Below are 21,853 nucleotides of genomic sequence, written 5' to 3'. Positions count from 1 at the left end.
GGAGGATGATAAAGATTCAGCATGTTTGACTACTGAGCAACCCCTAGTGACTGGCTGCAAATGTTACTGCCACCAGTTTTTGCCTTCACAGCAGAACAGGAAACAGAAGTCTAGCTTGCTGGAAAGAAGAGAAGGAATGAGGGATTATATAGGTTAAGGACAACCTTCCAGGACACAGCAGCAAATCTTCCTAGAATTACAAAGACACCGACAGGCTACAGAATGAGTCACTACCTCACGGGGGTGAGGGAATCCTTCTTATGCACCTTACCTGGCATATTAGACAATGGAGAGTCCTTGTCTGACTATCACCACCAAAACAGAAAATAAGAGTGTTTTAACAGAAGGGGTTATCTTTTCACATGAAACCAGATAGTGGCTATACACTAAAAAACTAGGAAATGTTTGGTGTTTGTTCCAATTAGTTGTGCTCATTAATAACATTTCACATCTCACTGAGATGGGTTATTTTTGTCATTCATCAAATTCCTCACTGCATTTGAACTATCAGTGAATTTAGCATGGAGAAAATACCAAAAACTGTAACATTTGCTAATAAACAGGAAAAAAATCCTGCTTTGGCAATATGTTGAGATTCAATTATTTTTTTTTTCACTGAAGCAGTAACTTTTTTTAAAATACTTTCACCAGTTTCAGGAAAGGGTGGGTTAGAGTCAGGGGTTTCCTGAGCCTTTTCAGAACATGGTTTTAACATAGCAGTGTGTTTAGAAGAGCCCCTAGAGAGAGTCTTGTTTTGGAACATACTGACGCCTACACATTATCTTTGTTACATTTTGCAGTTGTGTGTGAAATTTATTTTTAATCTTTATCAAAACATGTACATGTTTATCTTAAATTCAGAAAAGGTTTAATAATTTAAAACAAAATAACTTCTTAAATAATTAAATTTACAATGAATACTGAAACATAAAAGTCTAAAGCAAGTTAACAAGAAAGGACTTCTTAAAGATCAAAGAAAAAGTGTTTATTTTACTTAAGACAAATAAAAAGTACTTTCACTTTAGCAGGTTCTAACTGGCTGTTGACAGAGACTAGTGGAAGAGAGTTTTTTCCCCAACAGAATAAAGGTTTTTCCTTTAGAGGTTCATGTACTCAGAACAGACTGCTCACTGGCATTACAATGATATGACATTTTTAAAGAGGGATGTTCATTATGAAAATCAGAGAATGTTGATACAAAAGAAAGTTTTCTTGGCCAGTATTTTTCTCTGTTCTTATTACTATTATTAAATCGGACCTTTATGATTATTAAAATGGTGTGCCTTACCCTCCCTCCCCTGCCCTATGATGCATAAAAAAGGCCTGAAAAAGGGAGAGGTAAAAATTTCAATGGTATAGTGCCATTTAAGTTAATGGAGCTAGTCTGACTTACTGACCCAAGTTGAGGATCTGGAGCAACGTGTTTTTCTGTTTATTTTTTACATCAGAAATTCAGGTCTTGTCTACCTTAGAAAAGTCTACTGTGACTAGGAACTAATCCATCTCCCAGAAGTCTGCATAAAGACTCCTGTTGACTTCAATGGGAAATGCACAGGCCACTAGAGAAATGATGACATAAGAGCCAAGAGAGTGAAAGCTGCACAATTCAGAATTAATTTTTAGTTGGGCAATTCAAAACTTTTTGTTTATTGGGATTTTATTTTTGTTAACATCTATTTAACCCCAATGCCTAATGCGTATTTGAGACAAAGTACAGTAGGTCTTTTTAAGATTCAACACCCTCACCATTAAAATAAGGTATGAAAGCTCATGATGTACAGTAGAACCTCAAAGATATGAACACGAGAGTTACAGACTGACTGGTCAACCGAACACCATGTGAAACCAGAAGTAACCAATCAGGCAGCAGCAGAGACAAAAATAAAATAAAATACTCTGCCTCTATTGCATCTTAAAAGGTAGGCACATCTAGGCTGTTCCCACTCACCCCCACGCATGGGGCAGCCACTTACAGCAAGACACTGGGGTTGCCAGCTCAAGGCAGCTGGAGCCAGCACAGTAGGAGCAGCACTGGGGTTTATGCCGTTTGGGGACATGCTATTTTCTCTCTCTGTCGCTCTCTCTTTCACACTCATCTCCCCTTCCCCCTCCATTCCCACAGGGGGACAAGCTTGCAAACTCAAGCCAGCGCTGAGTAGGGAGCTCAGCTGCTGCTGAAACCTGGCCTGGAATATCAGCTGCTAGATCTGGAGCCTGAACTGTGCTTTGTTCATTTACAGACAACCTCCATTCCTGATGTGTCCATAACTCTAAGGTTCTACTGTACATCTCTGAAATCCCAAAGAAGTTCTTCAGCAAAATCAGGGAGACAAGACTTGGCATTCCTGGTATTTCTTTAAAAAAAATGGTGGAGGGATGGAAACAATGCTATTTGAACAACATTTCAGGCCTTCTTCATATACGAAGAAGGAAAAATGGGCAAACTTTTATTCTTAAAAAATTATTTAGATGCCACTTTTAAAAGCAAGGTGCCAAATTCAACTCTACTGTAACTTCATTAAAGCTACTGGAGTCACACTAGCTTTGTATTTATCTCACTGTGTCTAAGTAATAAGAGCTTTCACCATTCAACTTGGCTTCTCATGCCTGATCCAGAGGCCTGATCATCCTGTCAGTTGCACATGTGCAACTCCCACTGACTTCAAATGGAGCTGCATTTATGCACCTATTGGGATAATCAGACTCTTGCCATAGAACTGGAAGAGATATCACAATCACATAGCATTATAACTTTTTCTATAGGATCAACTGGGAAGAAAGATAGGCTGTGAGAAAAGCAATCCTTGTTCAGATTCACACTTGGTTATATGAGAAAAATATCTGTGATTTATGTTGATGTCTGGAAGTTTCCCCTAGTGTGAAAGCCTGTCTTTAAAGGAAAACCAGATCTTTCTTGCAATCTACATTCTTTTGTTATGCAGCCTAAACTATGCATTGCAATGATGTCAATAATGTACATGGAGTGATTGTATCCTGTCTGTGTCCTGCAAGAATGACTTTGAAAGTTAGATGTTTCATCTTGACAGTCATATCCTGATCAACAAACTCAAAGAGTCAATAAATAAATACATTCAGTGAAAAAAAATGGTCTCTCTGTAAGCTACAGTTAAACAGGAACTTGACTTGGTTTTGCATGTATTCACATCTAGTCTACGATACTGCCCCAACACCAGGGCATTTGAGCACCACTTAAACTTACAAGGCAGAACTTGCTTTCCATAAAAGAAAATAAAAGATAGTGTCTTCCATTCTCATCCTTTTGAAGTCTGTGATTTAACTGCAAGTCTTATTGATACAAGTGTAGAAAAGGCCAAAACTTTGATTTGGTAAAATTTTCTGAGTGGTGATCTTCTACTGCTGGAAGAAAACTGTGAAACACAGGCGCTGACTTTCCAAAGTGCCAGGGGGGGTGCTCAACCCCCAGGTCCTGCCTTCCCCCAAGGCCCCACCCTGCCTCTTCCTGCCCAGTTTCNCCAGCACACTGCATCCTTTCTCCTCTCCCCCAGAACACCACAAAACAGCCGACTGCAGTGGGCAGGAGGCAAGGGGAGGTGCTGATATGCAAGGCCCACCAGCAGGTGAGAGGCACTGGGGGAAGCTGATAGGGGGTGCTCAGCACCCACCATTTATTCCCAGGGGTGCTCCAGCCCCAGAGCACCCATGGAATCAGCACCTATGCCAAGTCTGGCATGAGTCTCTCAGTAATTAAGGCTGTAGCAAAGTCTTTATTTTTGTGTACTGTACAACAACAAAATATAAAAATAATGTTCCCAGCATAAAATTGATTTTGCACATACACCTGACCTCCTTCAAGCTACACTCCGTGCACATCAGATTTCACATATGAAGTCTGTAGCAAAAGAGAAATTTTTGGCAAAATGTGAGGTGAAGTGGACAGATTTCTAAACTTCAGTTAGAAAAAAAATCAGTAATATTGGTGTTGGATATTTATGTCTGCAGTTGTGGAGGAACAAATGAATGCACACTTCATTAACCTTCCAAAGAGCTGATGGATTTCAGAAAGTCTTCATAAGTTATTTATGTCTTCTAAAGCAGGTAAAAATCAAACACATTTGACAGAGGTCGCTACAGAGAACCATAAATTATAAATTGATTATAAATACCAAGGATACTGCTGCCAGAGCCTCTTGCCTGGCTGGCATTTCTAACAAGTTTCCTCCTCCACTCAAGAATATAATAACAGAAATATGGAGCTGAAAGGGACCTTGAGAAGTCATCAAATCCAGCTCCACTAATATGAGACCACTAAAACATCTGGTTGGGCAAGTCTAGATTTCTCCAACCTATTCTCAAAAACCTATTCCAGAGCTTAACTACCCTTATAGTTAGAAAACTTTTCCTAATATGCAACATAAACCTCCCTTGCTGCAGATTGAGCCCATTACTACTTCGCCTACATTCAGTGGACATGGACAACAACTGAGCCCCAAACTCTTCATAATAGCCCTTAACATATTAGAAGACTGTTATCAGGTTCCACGCCCTCCCGTCTTCTTTTCTCAGGACTAAACATGCCGAGGTTTGTTTTTTTTCTTTTTTTAACATGTTCACATAGGGCAGGTTTTCTAACCCTTTTATCATTGTTGTTACTCTCCTCTCGACGGGAGTGGCAGAAGGTCCCTTATTGTGTGTGTGTGGGTGGGTGGGGGCACCAGTACCCAAACCGCGGCCCTGTTCCCCCTTGTTCCGGAGGCCCTGCCTCATGTCGCTCGCCCATACAGCGGGTAAAAAAAGTGAGGGCCAGGGCCCGTTTCCACGCCACTACCTCAGGACTCTCCAATCTGGCCACATCTTTCCTGTCACGCCTGGGCCTCAGCACTGCATGCGGGGCTGCAGCTCCGGGCTCAGCGGCATGAAGGCCAGTTACCTGCCGCGTGACGTCCTGCAGAGCCCGGCCCTGCTAACACACCCCAGCGCCAGGCCAGTGTAACGACATAAACACACCGGCCTTTTCTGCAACCGCCTCGCGCCGCCGTTGACTCATCCCCCCTTGGAGATCCCCTCTGGCCTACGCGTGGAAACAGGGGCGGGGGCCAACCGTCCCCAGCAGCCTCCCCACGCAAAGCTGCGGCTGTGCATGAGTCAGCGGCGTAGCCCTGGGTCCAGAGTCCGCACCCTGTGTCCACCCCCTGGCGCGGCTCGGCGCTCCCCGCGGTCGGAAACCCTGCAGGCTCCGCCCCGGCCCCACGCAACCTCCCCAAGCCCGAACACCTGCGGAAGCGCCACAACCTGCGCGCGCTCACGGCCTCACCCCGCCCGCCCTGCTCTGTCTCACTGCGTTTCTTGCGTGTGACGTAATACGCTGCGCTGGGAGCGGAAGTGAGGTCATCAGCGCAGGCGGAAGCAGTGACGGTTTGGGTGTGAGGGGGACGAGATGGTGAGTTCTGGGTGCAGGGCCCTGGGACTCTTCGGCCGCTGCCGCGGGGCGAGGCGGTGTCTGTGCTGTGTGGGGCCCCGCGTACCGCCGGGGCCCTGTCGCCCCAGTGCGGGGCTGGCCGCGAGGGGCGGCGGGGCTGTGCTGAGTCATAGGGGTGGCTGGGGCCCGCGTTAATAGTGGCGGGGAGGCGGCTCATGCTCTGCGGCTCTGTGCCTGGGAGCAGCAGCAGCGAGTCGGGGTGAATCGGAAGCGCGAATCGCCCCCGCCAGCAGCAGCTCGTTCCCGCCCGGCAGCTTCCCCGACCCCTTCCTGCAGTGTCACGGCCGCCGTGGCACCAGACCCCCCCCCCCCCAAACACTGTGCGATCAGTATCTCAGGGAGGAGAATATCTGTTAGATTTTTCCCCTTCCCCCACTGGGATGGTTTCCTACTCCGCATCGCTAACCCCGGCTCCAGAATATGAGAGTCTGATTTAATGTCACTAGGCTGGTGAGGTGGAATTAAGTTTTTTTTATTTGCCGTCTGGTTTCTGAGCTTTTAAGGCGCATTTGAAGGCGTGTTAAAGCTTGGCTCGGCAGCCATGAGGGCTGGACGATTACTTCCAAGCAATGAAAGCTGAAGTTTTTACAGAATTATTTGGCTCTAGGAGTTGGGGCTTTAAGAAGAACAAATATTGCAAGACTTGTGATAGAGTGGCAAGAGTTGGCAATGCCTCCTACTATTCCTTTCCCATGAGTTTGCAATGATTAATGTTTAGGTATCCACCCCTGCTTTTGGTACAAGGTCATGCATTTAAGGACTAACAAGAAGAATTTTTGCTATAAATTGGGATCATATCAGTTAGAGGTGACAGAAAAGAAAGATGATTATATTGATTAATCACAAGATGACTTTGAGCTGCAAACATGATGTGGCTGTGAAAAAGGCATATGCAATTCTAGGATGCATCAGGCAAGATATTTCCAGTAGAGATAGGGGAGTGTTATTACCATTGTACAAAGCACTGCTGAGGCCTCATCTGGAATAGTGTGCGTAATTCTGGTCTCCCATGTTTAAGAAGGAGGAATTCAAACTGGAACTGGTGCAGAGAATGGCTACTAGGATGATCAGAGGAATGGAGAACCTGCCTTACAAGAGAAGACTTAAGGATCTTGGCTTGTTTAGACTAACATAATGAAGGATGAGGGGAGACATGATTGCTCTCTATAAATACATCGGAGGGATAAATACCAGGGAGGGGGAGGGAGAAGTTAGATAAGTTAAGGGCCAATGCTGGCAAAAGAACAAATGGATGTAGACTGGTTATCGATACATTTAGGCTTGAAATTAGATAAAGGTTTCCAACTATGTGAGGAGTGAAGTTCTGGAGCGGTTTTCCAAGGGAAGTAGTGTGGGCAAATAACCTAACTTGATTTAAGACTCAGAGGGGTAGCCATGTTAGTCTGGATTTGTAAAAGCACCAGAGAGTCCTGTGGCACCTTATAGACTAACAGACGTATTGGAGCATGAGCTTTCGTGGGTGAATACTCACTTCGTCGGACGCATGTAGTGGAAATTTCCAGAGGTATTTATTTATTATTGCATATTTGGACCTGCCTCTGGAAATTTCCACTACATGTGTCCGACGAAGTGGATATTCACCCACGAAAGCTCATGCTCCAATACGTCTGTTAGTCTATAAGGTGCCACAGGACTCTTTGTTGCTTCTACTTGACTTAAGACTGTTCGCAGAGGGGATGGTATGATGAGATTGCCTACAATGACATAATGGCCTCTCCACGCAGTGGCTGTTACCAAATATTTCCAGTGACGCAAGGTGAGCACTAAAGTGGGAGAGCTCTGAGTTACTACAGAGAATTCTTTCCCAGGTTTCTGCTGGATTCTATGTAACTTGAATTCTTTAAATCAAGATTTGAAGATGTTAGTAACTCAGCCAGAGGTTATGGGCCTATAGAGAAGTGAGTGGATGAGGTTCTGTGGCCTGCAGTATGTTGGAGGTCAGACTAGCTCAGTGTTTCTCAATATTTTTGTGCTGGTGACCACCTTTATATGTTTTAAAAAAAAGCGTGCCCTGTCCTTCCCACCACACCCACACTTGAAAAAATTGTGACCTCCTACGTTAAGCTCATGCTTCGGCCCAGGGCAGCGTGGGTGAAGTCGAAGCCTGAGCCCCACCACCTGAGGCTGAAGCATGTAACTTCGCAGGTCCCCTGTAGTTACTCTGCTTGCTATCCCCCTAAACCTGTCCTAGGGACCCTCTTGTGAGTCGCGACCCTCAGGTTGAAAAACACTGGACTAGATGGTCAGGATGATCGCTCCTGGCCTTAAAGTGGAAGGCTATGAAGCAATAGCAGTACTTGATGTGTTTCACTCTTGGGAATATTTCTGGCTCTTCGACCTTTATTTACTTTACTTCATCCTATTGTTTTCTAGTTAGTCTCCTCACCTCAAAATAGATATTCTAGTACCAGAAAAGGTTCAGAAAAGGGGCAACTAAAATGATTAGGGGTTTGGAGAGGGTCCCATATGAGGAAAGATTAAAGAGGCTAGGCCTCTTCAGCTTGGAAAAGAGGAGACTAAGGGGGGATATGATAGAGGTATATAAAATCATGAGTGATGTTGAGAAAGTGGATAAGGAAAAGTTATTTACTTATTCCCATAATACAAGAACTAGGGGTCACCAAATGAAATTAATAGGTAGCAGGTTTAAAACAAATAAAAGGAAGTTCTTCTTCACACAGCGCACAGTCAACTTGTGGAACTCCTTACCTGAGGAGGTTGTGAAGGCTGGGACTATAACAATGTGTAAAAGGGAACTGGATAAATTCATAGTGGTTAAGTCCATAATGGCTGTTAGCTAGGAAGGGTAAAGAATCGTGTCCCTAGCCTCTGTTCATCAGAGGATGGAGATGGATGGCAGGAGAGAGATCACTTAATCATTGCCTGTTAGCTTCACTCCCTCTGGGACAACTGGCATTGGCCACTGTCGGTAGACAGATACTGGGCTAGATGGACCTTTGGTCTGACCCGGTATGGCCGTTCTTATTATTCCCTCTTTTAATACAATAATAATTCCTTCTGTATATTCATATTCCAAATGTGTAGTGATAGTGCAAGGAGGCTCCATTGTGCTAAACACTGTACGTTCACATAGTAGGAAACAGTCCCTGTCCAAAGAGCTTACTGTTTAAATAGACAAGTCAGGCAGTGTGAGGGGGGAAACTGAGGCACAGATAGGTGAGGTGGCTTGTCCAAGGTCTCAGTACCTGAATGGCAGAGCTGGGAATAGAGCCCAGATCTCCTGAGTACCAGTCCAGTTTTCTAATTGCTAGATGACACTGCATTTATTTAACTGTTTTATGTCTCCTTGAAAGTCAATGCCTTCAATCCCTCCCCCCAATAAATGCATACATACATACATACATACATGCATTTTGTTGATCTTCCCTGAGTTCCCTTTAATTTGTTACTACGTTTCTGGGGTAACAAGATGTTTAAACTGAATTAAATACAAAATTCCCCAGACAACTACACCAGTCAAGCCCTATAAAGTCTAACTGTCATCTACCTTCTTTATTACCCTTTGCATAAAGAAAAATAGCAATTGCCATTTCTGATCATTGGTTCAATATTCTCTACCTGATAGAGGCTAGATACAGATGCTTCAGAGAAGAGTGCAATTGTAGTGGACATTTACGGAGTAATCTCATAGAAGTTTCTTCCTAAACCCTAGTTGATGGCACAGTCACTTTCATATTTGTGTTATAGTAGTACCCAAAAGCCCCAGTCAGGATTGGGACCCAGTTTAGGTAGGTGCTGTCATACACATAGTAAAAGAGCGTTAAGTTCTTTTTGTTCTGCCTTAGCAAGTTTTGAGGAGCAAACAGCATGATATTACCCTATTCCAAGAGATCTAAGCACTGCTGAATCACTTCAAGGTGTCCTAATTAAATGGCATTTATAGTCTCACTTAAAAATCAGTCACCCTGAAGACTAAGGCTTGGGCATATGTAGTTTTAAAGAGACATCAAACAGCTCAGTGGATAACTCTTTTTTGGTATAAGGACCAAAAAAGAGTAAAATCTAAATGTTCATTTGCCAGAGTTAACAGAAGTGCTGAATGAGGCCTAATTCTGTAAAAGTAATCCTTGCTTTTTGTTTCAGAATTCCAGAGGAGTTGGATCTCAGCTTAAGGATAGCATCCCAATTGCCGAATTTTCAGCTAGTGGAGCATTTGGAGGTCATGATATTTTACGCAGAGGGTATGCCTTGTCTTCCTGCTAATATAGTGTACCATAACCAAATTGAAATTCTATGTAGGAAGAAAGTGTATATGTATTATGCACCTGTTTTAGAACATATGCTTCTTGGCCATATACTTTATATCAAAAGGTATGTCTAGTCCAGTGGTCCTCAACCTATTTACCATTGTGGGCTGCATATGCAGCTCTCTATGTGTTATGTGGACCACATCCACACAATATATATACTACCTGTATATCTACATGGGCTGCAGCTGTGTGCTGATTGGGGTGCTGGTTAAGAACCACTGGTGTAGTCACTTTACGTATAATTACAGTAGGAGCATTATGTGTCAAGAGCTTGTTTCCTATGAAACCTTGCTCTTAGAAGCAAGTAATAAATACAAACAGTTGTGTAATTAGTGATCTATATAAGGATGCACCTTTAAACAACTGATAGAAAAAGTTTAATTTCCATCCCTGCTCATATATGAACTGTTTTTGAAGAAAGTAGTTGCACGTGCTCTTTTAATGTTGGCCAAAATGATTGACTTTAGCTAGTAGTGACACATGAAATAGAATTAACAATGTGGAAAATGGCCTAATATTTTTACACTACATGATAACGGTTCAGATGGTTGGTGATCAGAACCATATCTGTATACACACATGTATATAAAATATACATCTAGAATAGAAGTGTAAATACTTCTGTTGAAATTTAAAATACTTATCAGACTGATTCAGAAAGAAAATCCAAGGCTTGCATGTACAGTATAGTCAGGGAATTAAGTTGTGACGTTCAACCTAGACTGGTAAGGGTTGTGTCACCAACTGCTCTACAACTGTGAGTGCCTTAAATGCTGTGTTGCTATGGCCCACTGCCCTGATATCTACAGCCAGCCTTGCAAGCATGCAGGTCACACCCTGGCTTCCACCATCCAGTTATTTTTTTGCAGAGTGACCCCAGTGCCTTCCCAGTCCTGAATTTCCACAGAACCATCTACCATTACCACAATCTGCTGAGGTTCCCAGAATTGCAAGTTACCCCTTTCAGCCTCAGCAGGACAGTGTGTTGCTACTGCTAAGCTGTGTGACAACTCCCTGACACACCAGCTTGTCCGCCTTGCCATCAGACTCTTTAGGACTCTTATCCAAACCTTGCTTTGCAGGAAACAATCGGTGAACTCCCAAGTTTCCCAGAGCCATCGCTGTGCCGTGTCCAGCCCTCCTGAACATTCACAGAGTAATCGTTTGCTGCTCCTTTAAAAAGACAATTCACTGCAACTCATTAATTTATGGTGGGGAGGCGGGTTACAAATGCTCTTATTTCAGTCACAGCACTGAATTGATTTATGGTAAAAGTAAAACAAGGTCATTAAACAAAACATCATTGGTTTAAGTGATACCAAGTATAAGGGATAAAGATGGAAAGGATTACAAGGAAATAAAAGTGAAAACACGCTTCTAAGACTAAAACCCAGTTTAAGTCTCTTGTTCAAAGAAGTGTTTCTCACCAAGGGAATGTTTACACTGCAATGTAAGATCAGGGTTCAAACTCAGGCTCAAACCTAATCCTACCTGTATACACACAAATTGTGCTAACCCAGGGCTCGGATCCTGGGTCCCAAGACCCCACAGGGTGGCGGGTCCAAGCCTCAGTCAAACTATGACCACATGTTCAAGCCCTATTGCTTTGTAGCGTAGACATAGCCCCAGTAGACTTGCGCTCTGGGAGTCTGCCAAAAGTATCCCACAGGCTGACTTTTTTTATACTCTGAACCAATTGGGTGGACAGTCAAGTTTTCCCATGCTGCACTATGAACAAAGGACTAAAGTGGCCACATTTTGGGAGGGTGCTTGGAAGACTTGGATATAAGTGGTTAAACTCGGGCCTGCATAATGCAGTGTAAACACTGGAACCCCAGGTTAAAACCCAGGGTTCACCAATTCCTAACCTGTGATTACAAATGAGTGTAGATGCTCAAGCCTTAGGTTAACAAACCCAGAGTCTGCTAACTTGAGTTCTTCTAATTCCGGGCTTACGTTGAAAACAGACATCAAGTATGTCTATATTACCAGTATGGCTAACCAGACTTTCTCGTGAGGACTCTTCACAGAGCTTAAAGTACTTAATTCCTTTGCTGCCTCAGGTGAAGGGTAATTTAGGGGTTCACTCCCCCGCTATAGTCTGGTAAACTTTTGAAATGTATTCTTCTGAAATGTATTCCTAGATACATTTCCTTTTTCCTGCTGCATGTGAATGCCATGGTGCCTCCTGCAAACTGTATGCTGTCTTCTCCCCCACCGGTGACTTCTACAGTGTAAATGATGTCTGCTTGCAGCTTCTCATACAAATGAATAGGCCATTGAATTTGGCCGCACCTGGCCTTTTTCCTTTGTTTGGAGCAGAGCACAGAGCAGTGGAGCTGCAGGTTTTTGTCTGGAGCTGGAGCAGAGACAGAGCACAGCTCCAAAGCCCTGGTTTGGGGAAAACCTGTTTAAACCAGGCACATCAGGGCGTTTGAGACACAGCTTTTAGTCATATATTTCTAGGCTATCTGTAAAGTTCTTCAAGGGTTGACCGTACATACATCACACAAGAATATTAATGATCAGTGAGTTAGTAGTTTTCCAGTGACATATTACATTACAGCTTTTAGCTACAGATTGTAATATTAGTGAGTTGGGGTACACTGAATTGATCAGGGCAGCTGAAATTCATTGCTGGGTACCAGGCAGACTCTTGTCTTTTGACACAAGGATGCTTTTAGGGTCACACATGTAGATTATCCATAAGTTAACCAATAGTAGCAGGATGTATTCAAGTTAAATTTGTCTTCTGTTTGTTAGCTGGAGCTGGGGGAAGAAAAAACATGACCGCTTTTATGTTAAGCATGAAGATGAAGCAGAAAAAGACTGAAGTTCTTGTACAGGGTTTTTTCTTGTTCTAAATGAGCACTAATTATAGCAGCTTGATGTTTGTATCTGGAATTAATGTCAGACTAGAAATTGGTGCATTGATTTTTGATTCTTGTGTGGCTTCAAAAAAAAACAAAAAACCAACAAACCCTTTTGTTTACATTTCTAGATTTACAAGTGTAAAAAATGAACTTTTGCCCAACCATCCTTTGGAACTGTCAGAAAAAAATGTAAGTGCAATGCTGAATTTGATAACCTTTTAATGCTTTCCTACGATCAGCTAGTTACAAAGTTTAAGGGCCACTGTTACTGTTAACTTCTTGACAGGTGTAATTTCAGTGCATCTCAGTCAGGAATAAAGTAGCCTAACAGCAGGATTGCTTTAATATAATTATGAATTTTGACAGGTAGGGGTAATAGCTGAAAGAAGTGCTAGGGTTTATCAGCACAGGAGATTTGATGCAGTAGAACTAAACATTTCAGGAGATGTACTTTTGGGTTCATTTTATTAATATACCAAAATATTACTCCTGTATTATGCTGAAATGAATATGGTTGTTCTTATTGCTGTAGACGTTTATAAATTATACAAATAGCATTAATAGCAAAGAAACTAAATATCTTTGCTTGGTATGTCATAAGCCCCACTTTTAAATAGTAAAAGACATTGGCAAGGCTAATGTAGTAAGCTAAAGAAGTAAAGCTGGGGGAGGTATAGTTAATATTTTTCTTCTGGACTTCTGATGAAAATTACAGAAACCAACTAGACCTTTGATGTTTTGCCTAGAGATGATATCCTGTCCTGTAACTTATACTTCTGTTTGTTTGTGCTGAATATCTTCTTTAGGAACATCAATTGCTCTTACACCAATATATTGTTATCATAAACATTACAAGTATAACTTCTGCATATTAAGAAACCAAATCAGGAAAAATCACAATCTTCTGTCACTGAATATGCTGCTGCTATCAGTAGCATCAGTGCAAAACCTGGAGCCAAAACCCCCATTAAATACTGCAAATACATGCAGAATGATTTTTAGTTTATACTTCAAAAGGTTATTTGGCCAGTCGAAACATCTTTTGTTATCAGAAAACAGTGCCTATTAAGTAGGTATCCATACACTATATTTCTTGTTATTGATTAGTGCCAGAGGACTCAGTAAGGAGTCAAGACTCAACACTTGCTTTTGTAAATGATTTAAAACACTGGGACTCATGTATGAGATATTTAACAAAAATAAATATCTGCTGAGATCTTATATAAAGTAATTTCATTATACTGGAAATAGGAAAAGTTTGCCAAATATAGGCGGCTTCTTTTTTAATGATTTAAAAAAAAAAAAGTTACTCTTCTTTTCAGTTTATAAGGCCTGCCATGGATTCTTTTAGGCCAAGATGTTTTGCTTTCCCCTTTCTGGGCTACTAATATTTTAATAATTTCTTGAAATTGCTTAGTGATGCTTCAGAGTAATGCACAACTACACCACTTGGTGGAGTCCAATGTATTCTGCTTGCCAAAAATAACAAAATACAGCTTTAGCCAGTAGCAAGCAGCATGTAATGCATTATTTTAAAATTAGATTTTCTTTTCAGTTGCTTAAAACAAATGAATTAATATGTTGGCAGTTTTCTAACATACTGAGGTTTATAAATCTAGTAACCTATTTACTGTTTTTTTGTTTTTTTGTTTTTTACTGATGACGACTTCCATATGCATGTTCATTGAAGTATAATTTTACAAATATATTTTCTATAGCTATAATTAAATGCAGCTTTTAAAAAAAAATCTTTTGATAGTTTCAGCTAAACCAAGATAAAATGAACTTATCGACTCTGAGAAATATTCAAGGACTCCATGCACCGCTAAAGCTGCAAATGGAATTCAAAGCAGCAAAGCAGGTAGGCGTTTTTAACTATTCTAGTAATATGAATTGCCTTAGTTAAGTTATAGACATATCTGCAAACATGCTTTTTAAAAAGCTTTTGTTTCAAAATACATTAGATAACAGCTGTTCATCTTTTATACATTTTTTCAAGCAAACTCCAAGCAGAGCTGGCTTTATTTCTTATGATAAAACTAATGCTGCTTATTTGATAACAGATTCAGAACAGATAACAGAATTTGATAACAGATTCAGAGTTCTGTTATCCCAGCAAATTCCAGGTGAAGTAAAGCTGAACTTGCATGAGATTCTCCCATCCTGCAGGCCTTGGGAGGAGGACTATAGGAATGGAAGTTATATCCCTGATTTCCTTCCCCAAGACCAATGTTGTTTCTGGCAAACCTCTTGAGGGTTCACAGGAAGGGAACTCTGCTCCTGCAGACTAAAGGAGTTTGGAGGGCTGGTGCGTACAAGGAGATGGGGGAGAGATCAGGGCAGTAAAACCCTGTGTGCCCCCCACCCACCCCCATCAGCCCTTCTTTGTAAGATGTGAGAAGTTCATTGGGGGCCAGTGAATGTATTTGAGGTAATTAAAGACTGACAAGCACGTTTGGGCTTGTTTGCAGCTAAGGCACCTACTACAGATGTGTGTTGAGGTAATAGGGAGCTACCCCATCCTAATGGTTAGGTGTTGGCCCACAACAACCCTCACAAGATTTGCTGTGGGTTTCCTGTCCTGCAGACATCAGAAGACCTAGAAGAAATGCTGGAATTTTTCCGGCTCTCACCCAGTCACTCCTCCCTGCAGATCTGAGATCTGTTGGAGGAGAGCCTTTCTCCCACAGCTTCTTGCATATCTGGCAGGAGGGGAGAGTAATGAGAGCAATGAGACATTTTCCTCCCTACATGTGGATTGCCTTAGTTATGCAGGAGAGAAGAAATTCTTGTGACCTTAGGATACTTGTTGGCCTTTGCTTGTTATCTTTAATATTCTTAGAAGACATGAACTCTCACCACTGATATGTGCCTGTGTGTATGTGATATGTACCTTGACTTTACCTTTTTACAGCATTTTAGTTGGAATAGTATTATACTGGAACTGATTAAAGTGCAGCTGTACCAGCAAATATGGATAATTACAAATCCAGTATATTCAAAAGCAAGAGACAGCTATGCTTTGTTACATATAAAAACCAAGTACTCACAATGACATAGAAAAACTTTACGGTAAGTTAAAGGCAGTTGTGAATACAAATATGCTGCTGGGTCTGATGTGCATCTTGTGATCTGAGCTTTTTACTTGTCATCTTAGTCAGTTGCCTTAGTACATACTCAGTGACATGCACAAAGCCTTCCTTCCTCCACAATCATATGGTGGTCTGATGGTGCATATGACATAAACCTGTCCTTTTGAGCAAGAGCCAATCTCAAGTTTTGTTGTTGTTGATTTGTATTATTGTAGTGCCTAGGAGCCCTAATCATGGACCAAGACCTCATTAAGGATGCTTCTAGAGGAGATTGGAGAAATAATGTTCATAATCTAAATTTAACCTAAATGACTCTTAGGGAGGGCCATATAAGTTCATTAAAATAGTGGTATAGCCTGTTAATGTGCTTTTTATTCTCTTTTGATATATGGATTGAAAAAATAAAATTGAAAATACATTTCAGTAATATAGTTAGCTAATTTATATTTACTAATCTTGTAACTCTCAAGCTGTCACTCAAGATAAAGATACTTTGTAGTGACCATTCACAGATATTCGGCAGAAAATGGGGCATATTTTTCTACGGAAAACTGTTTTTCATGATAGTGCATTCTGATGTTTTGCTCCCATGCCTTGACTATAGGATGAGATGCCAGACAGGTCTTGAGACATGTGTGGAGTCTAGAATATGTCTACACTCGAGTCCGTGTTGTCATTCTGTCACTTCCCAAAGAACAAATTACTTTGCCTGTCACTTTCAATTACAGTCTGGATTTGGGAAGCCTGAATATGGAGAAACTTGTGTTTCTTTCTGACTCTTGCTGTGTTTTCACAGATCCAACGTCTTCCATTTCTGCATAGCTCAAATATAGCGCTGGATACACTGAGAGGAAATGATGAATGCATTGGTTTTGAGGATATTCTTAATGGTAAATATGTTTTCTTTCAAAGATTTTGTAAGCTCTTAAAACTTTCACAGGGCTATCAGAAAGGTGAGATTTGGGAGCTGTCAAGTTTTTTTATTAATTTAAATTTAGAGGTTAGAAAAGGGATATATCAGGAAAAAAATAAATATGGTGAAGCTGCTTGTTCTCCTGGGGTTATCCTGAAATGTGAAGCAAAATTGTGTCTTGTATTTGGATGTGTAACATATCCCCTAACCCATGTTTTAATAGTAGTGAAAGAGAATAAATGCCAATAAAAATTTATTGGAGAAGTGGATTTTATCATCTGGGGCTAAATTATGGAGCCTTAGTATTCCTGAAGGAGTGCTGAAGGGAATGTGCCTCAGAGGGGCCCAATTTGTACTGTGCATAAAAGGAGCACTGTCTGCACTATCCATTAGGGCAGGGGTCGGCAACCTATGGCACACGTGCCAAAGACGGCACGCCCCAGTCCTCTGCCCTGACTTCTGCACCCCCCACACATACCCAGCCCTCCCCACACTCCATGCCCTGACTCTTGCACCCCCCACATCTCCACCCCCACCTTGAGCACCAAACGGAAACTCCTGCACCCTCCCTCCCACATTCCCACCTGCACCCCTCACACCAAATGGGAGCTGCCCAGGTAAGCGCTTCGCACCCAAACCTCCTGCCCCAACCCTGAGCTCCCTCCCTCTTCTAGCTCCTGGTCAGACCCTGCACTCCAACCCCCAGTCTGCTCCTTCACCCCCAGCCCTGTGCTCAGCACGCTCCCACCCTCAGCTCAGTGCAGAGAGAGAGGAAGAGAACAGGCTAAAACCAGGGAGAAGGTAGTGTCATGGTATAATTCCCCACTCTGAACCTTAGCGTCCAAAAGATGGGGTGCCAGCAAGAATTCCTCTAAGCTCAATTACCAGCTTAGTACCTATAGCGCTGCCACCAACCAGGAATTCCAGTACCTGGTACACTCTGGTCCCCCCAAAACCTTGCCCCGGGGAACCCCAAGACCCAGATCCTCTGGATCTTAACACAAGGAAAGTAAACCCTTTCTCCCACTGTTACTTCTCCGAGGCTTCCCCTCCCTGGGTTACCCAGGATGATTACTCTGATTCAAACTCCTTGAATCACAAAACAGAGAAGACAATTCACCTTCCTCCCTCCTTCTCTTTCCCGCTCCCAGACTCTCCCTGAGAGAGAAAGTAATCCTAACACAGAGAGAAAAATTAACCTTTCTCTCCTCCTTCCCTCCTTTCTCCCCACCAATTCCCTGGTGGATCCAGACCCAGTCCCCTGGGGTCTCACCAGAATGAAAAAAACAATCAGGTTCCTAAACAAGAAAAGCTTTTAATTAAAGAAGGAAAAAACAGTAAAAATTATCTTTGTAAATTTAAGGTGAAATATGTTACAGGATCTTTCAGCTATAGACACTGGGAATACCCTCCCAGCCTAAGTATACAGTACAAATTAAAATCCTTTCAGCAAAATACAAATTTGAACTCCTTCCAGCCAAATGCACATTTGCAAATAAGGCAAGTTAGGCTTATGTTTGTTTTCTTTATCTACCTAGTACTTACTATTTTAAACTTATAAGAGCCTGTATCAGAGAGATTGGAGAGAAACCTGGTTGCACGTCTGGTCACTCTCAGAACCTAGAGAGAACCACCACCAAATTCTAACATCACACACAGTAACTTCCCTCCCTCAAGATTTGAAAGTATCCTGTCCCCTAATTGGTCCTCTGGTCAGGTGACAGCCAGGCTTACTGAACTTGTTAACCCTTTACAGTCAAAAGAGATATAAAGTACTTCTGTTCTATTAACTCCTACTATCTATTTATGACAGGTAGGTACTCACTCTATGTGGGCAGGGCCAGGACCCCAGACCAGCAGCAGGCTGAGCGGGGCCAGCAACCGGGACCCTGGCTGGCAGGAACCAGTGAATGGAACCCCAGACCGGCAGTGGGCTGAGCTGCTGGTCTGGGGTTTCGGCTGCTGGTCTGGGGTTCTGGCTTCCGGCCCCTTCCCAGCCGGGGTCCCGGCCGCAGGCCCCGCTCAGCCCGCTGCTGGCCTAGGTGAATGGAACCCCAGGCCGGCAGTGGGCTGGTGGCGTAAGATCAGTATTTTAATTTAATTTTTAAATGAAGCTTCTTAAACATTTTGAAAATCTTGTTTACTTTACATACGACAATAGTTTAGTTATATAATATATAGACTTACAGAGAGAGAGTTTCTAAAAAACATTAAAATGTATTACTGGCCCGCGAAACCTTAAATTAGAGTGAATAAATGGAGACTCAGCACACCACTTCTGAAAGGTTGCTGACCCCTACATTAGGGCAAGGTATATTGCTCCCCAATGTCCATTGCCCCCATTCCAATGGTTGATATGAAGGGGGAGTCAGTCTGCCCCCCCCTTGCATAATCTTGCTCCTTGAAGCCTTGTTGAAATGAAGCACCACATGTAGTGTTTGGGTTACACTTCAGTATGATTGCTGTTTTTTTAGTGTATTCCATTTGAAGTTCTCATTCTTTCGATAATACTATCTTACCTATTAGACTTGGGCTCTGTCTCATTCTACACACATGAACCCACTTGAAACTAATATTCACTGTTGCTTTTTAGTGTTGTTTTTTTAAACTAAATACTGGGCTTTGATCATCACTTTATAAAACTTTCTTTTGCCACACGTTGCTGATATGCCATTGCAACTTAAAACAAAGTTTAAAACTTGTCTGTCTGTACTTAATTTATTGTCCTAGGTCTTGTATGATGTGTAACTCTCTGGTGCTTGAACATAGCATAGCTTCCCCCTGCCTCTCCTCCTTTTCCCTAGAAAGGAAACCCTTGCCTGGTTTCCTTCCCCCGGTTGTTGCTTAGAACAGATATTTAACTGCAGAACTTTTCTCAGTAATCAAGATGTGCACATTTGTATAAACCAGCCGTTTTCAAACTTTTTGTACCGGTGACTCCTTTCACACAGCAAGCTTCTGAGCATGACCCCCCTCCTTATAAATTTAAAAATGGGGGAGGGGGTAATTTAATGTAATGGGGGCTCAGAGCTGTCAACCCCACAGAGCTGACACCTCACGACCAATATGTATCCACCTTGTGACCTGAGGGATTTCAACTCCTGGTTTGAGAATCTCTGCTATAAACAAATACATCTAGAGGAAATATAGTCATCTTGTCTTAGGATTGTTTCTGTTTCAAAGTGTTACTAACTTTGTAAATATTTTACTGTCTATTTTCTAGACCCATCGCAGAGTGAAGTTATGGGAGAACCACATGTGATGGTGGAATACAAGCTTGGTTTATTGTAACACAAATGTAGTCCGAACCTATTGTTCATGAAAGCATTTCTTGTATGTGTCTTTATACTATACTATAGGTTCAGTGTACAATATTAATATTACATTGACACAATGTTTTTGTTAACTTACCCACAGGAGAGCTCTTGCTGAATAGGCACATTAAATGTTTAAAGTCTATTATGATTTATTTTCTGCTTATTGTCAATATAAATGTCCTACAACTGGGTATTTTAAAACTGTACAAGAAGATGACTCTTCATATATTGCTCAGGACAATAGCCGCTTAGTTTTTGAAATATGCATATTCTACAAGAAGTCCAAAAATGCATGTGCATTTTAAAATTGATTACTGTAGGTAAATGCAGGGAATGTGTGTTCTTGCAGAAGAACTTTTTGAATATAAAACAGGCATTTTCCACTGAATGACATTTTATTCTTGAAATCTTTTAAACATCGAATAAAAAATTGCTATAAATGCTGTGGTTTCCAAAATATATTTAATAACTCAAGTCCCTGACCTCCAACCCAAGCAATGTTACTCTCGTCACTTGCAGCCCCTTTAAGGAACCTCAGTAGCTCACTGGTAGAAAAGAACCCTGCCACACACATTTGTCTGCCCCAGCTAAGATGTCAGAGATGCTCATTCACTGGAGCACAGTTGCTCCTTGGGATAGAATTAGACAGTGCTCCCTAGGAAGAGTTGGGAGCTGAATTTGGCTTTACCCAGCTACTTTTGAGGGGGGAACCCCTCCTTTGGATTTCACAACAGCCTCACTGGGCACTATTGCTCTGTGGAATTAGAGCTCCTGTAGCCCTATTTTGGGCTGACTGTGTTCCAGCCTACAGGAAACTTAAAATAACCACTTAGCAACATTTAACAGTTAAGGGAAAAATACCACTGTGGAGAGAAAAAATGTAAAGTTCAAAATGTTTGTATGAAACAAAGGCACATCTGACAGACTGCATCACAGAAGTGTTACAGTAAGAACATGAATTTTTATTTTACATAATGGCAGAACATAAAATTAAAACTGAACTGACTTGGTTGTAAGTAAACAATCTTATCTGGGGATAACCAAAGGGAGATTCTAAAATTAAAAGCTACACAAATGCGTCTTTTATAAATGAATAGCCAGATAAAAGCTGTTTTCTGTAAGTTTAAAGGGTGTATTTTTATTTAAATTACACAGGCTATGTTATAGTTAACTTTGAATAGCTTGTATGCATAACGTATTATAAATCCTTGCAAGAAGTTTAGGACAGTTCTCCTGTTAATTCTCTTCCCATACGATAGTCAAAGTGTGTAATGTACATTTTGAGAATGTAACCAGCCTAAATGTTACAGATTACTGCATCTTTTAGAAGCAGGGTCCTACTGCAAGAATTATGCTCCAGAATCTGAACTTTCTTCTTAAAAAAAAACAAAAAACATCCATTTCAAGACCCAATAATTCAAAGAAAACCTTCCAAAAATAAGCTTAATGCAATTAAGTCTCCCCAAGTCTGTAAATGGCCTGAAACAGTAATTCTGAGATATGAGAACTGCATCCATTCAGCAGATTTGCATGTTAACTCAAGCATACTGTTGAGAACTTAAACGTCAGCTTTGTTCTCTACTCTAGCACTGCTGAATACTTCCACAGAAGAGTGCAGGTACAAGTTTTTCACAGCCCCAAAGTGTCTCCTATGCCTGTCCATGTGCCAAAAGCCCCAACTGTTCCCTGCTCCTGTGGGCCAAAACAACCAGCTTCACTTCCTGCCAGTTCTACAATGCAGTTATGCATTTTTAATACAAAATCTTGCAGCAAATTGAAGAACGTGGAGGCAGTATGTTACACTCAAGAAGGGATACTTCCCTGACTGCATTGTTTGTTTTCATATTTAACTTAGTAAAAAGAAAAAAACCCTCCAATTTCTAAATTACCTAAGGTGGTCGTGGAATT

General features: G+C 41.7%; 1 protein-coding gene across 1 annotated transcript; it reads left to right on the top strand.

Moving 5' to 3' along the window:
* Nucleotides 1-608: 608 nt before the first annotated feature.
* POMP (proteasome maturation protein) lies at nucleotides 609-21,341 on the top strand. Its single transcript, XM_032765311.2, has 6 exons — nucleotides 609-5,419; nucleotides 9,584-9,681; nucleotides 12,752-12,812; nucleotides 14,383-14,484; nucleotides 16,512-16,605; nucleotides 19,852-21,341. The coding sequence occupies exons 1-6, from the start codon at nucleotides 5,417-5,419 to the stop codon at nucleotides 19,917-19,919; spliced, it is 426 nt and encodes a 141-aa protein (XP_032621202.1). The 5' UTR covers nucleotides 609-5,416; the 3' UTR covers nucleotides 19,920-21,341.
* The last annotated feature ends 512 nt before the right edge of the window (nucleotides 21,342-21,853 follow it).

The sequence above is a fragment of the Chelonoidis abingdonii genome, chromosome 1, assembly GCF_003597395.2.
Source record: "Chelonoidis abingdonii isolate Lonesome George chromosome 1, CheloAbing_2.0, whole genome shotgun sequence".
NCBI lineage: Eukaryota > Metazoa > Chordata > Testudines > Testudinidae > Chelonoidis > Chelonoidis abingdonii.
This window is presented reverse-complemented; position numbering and strand designations above follow the sequence as displayed.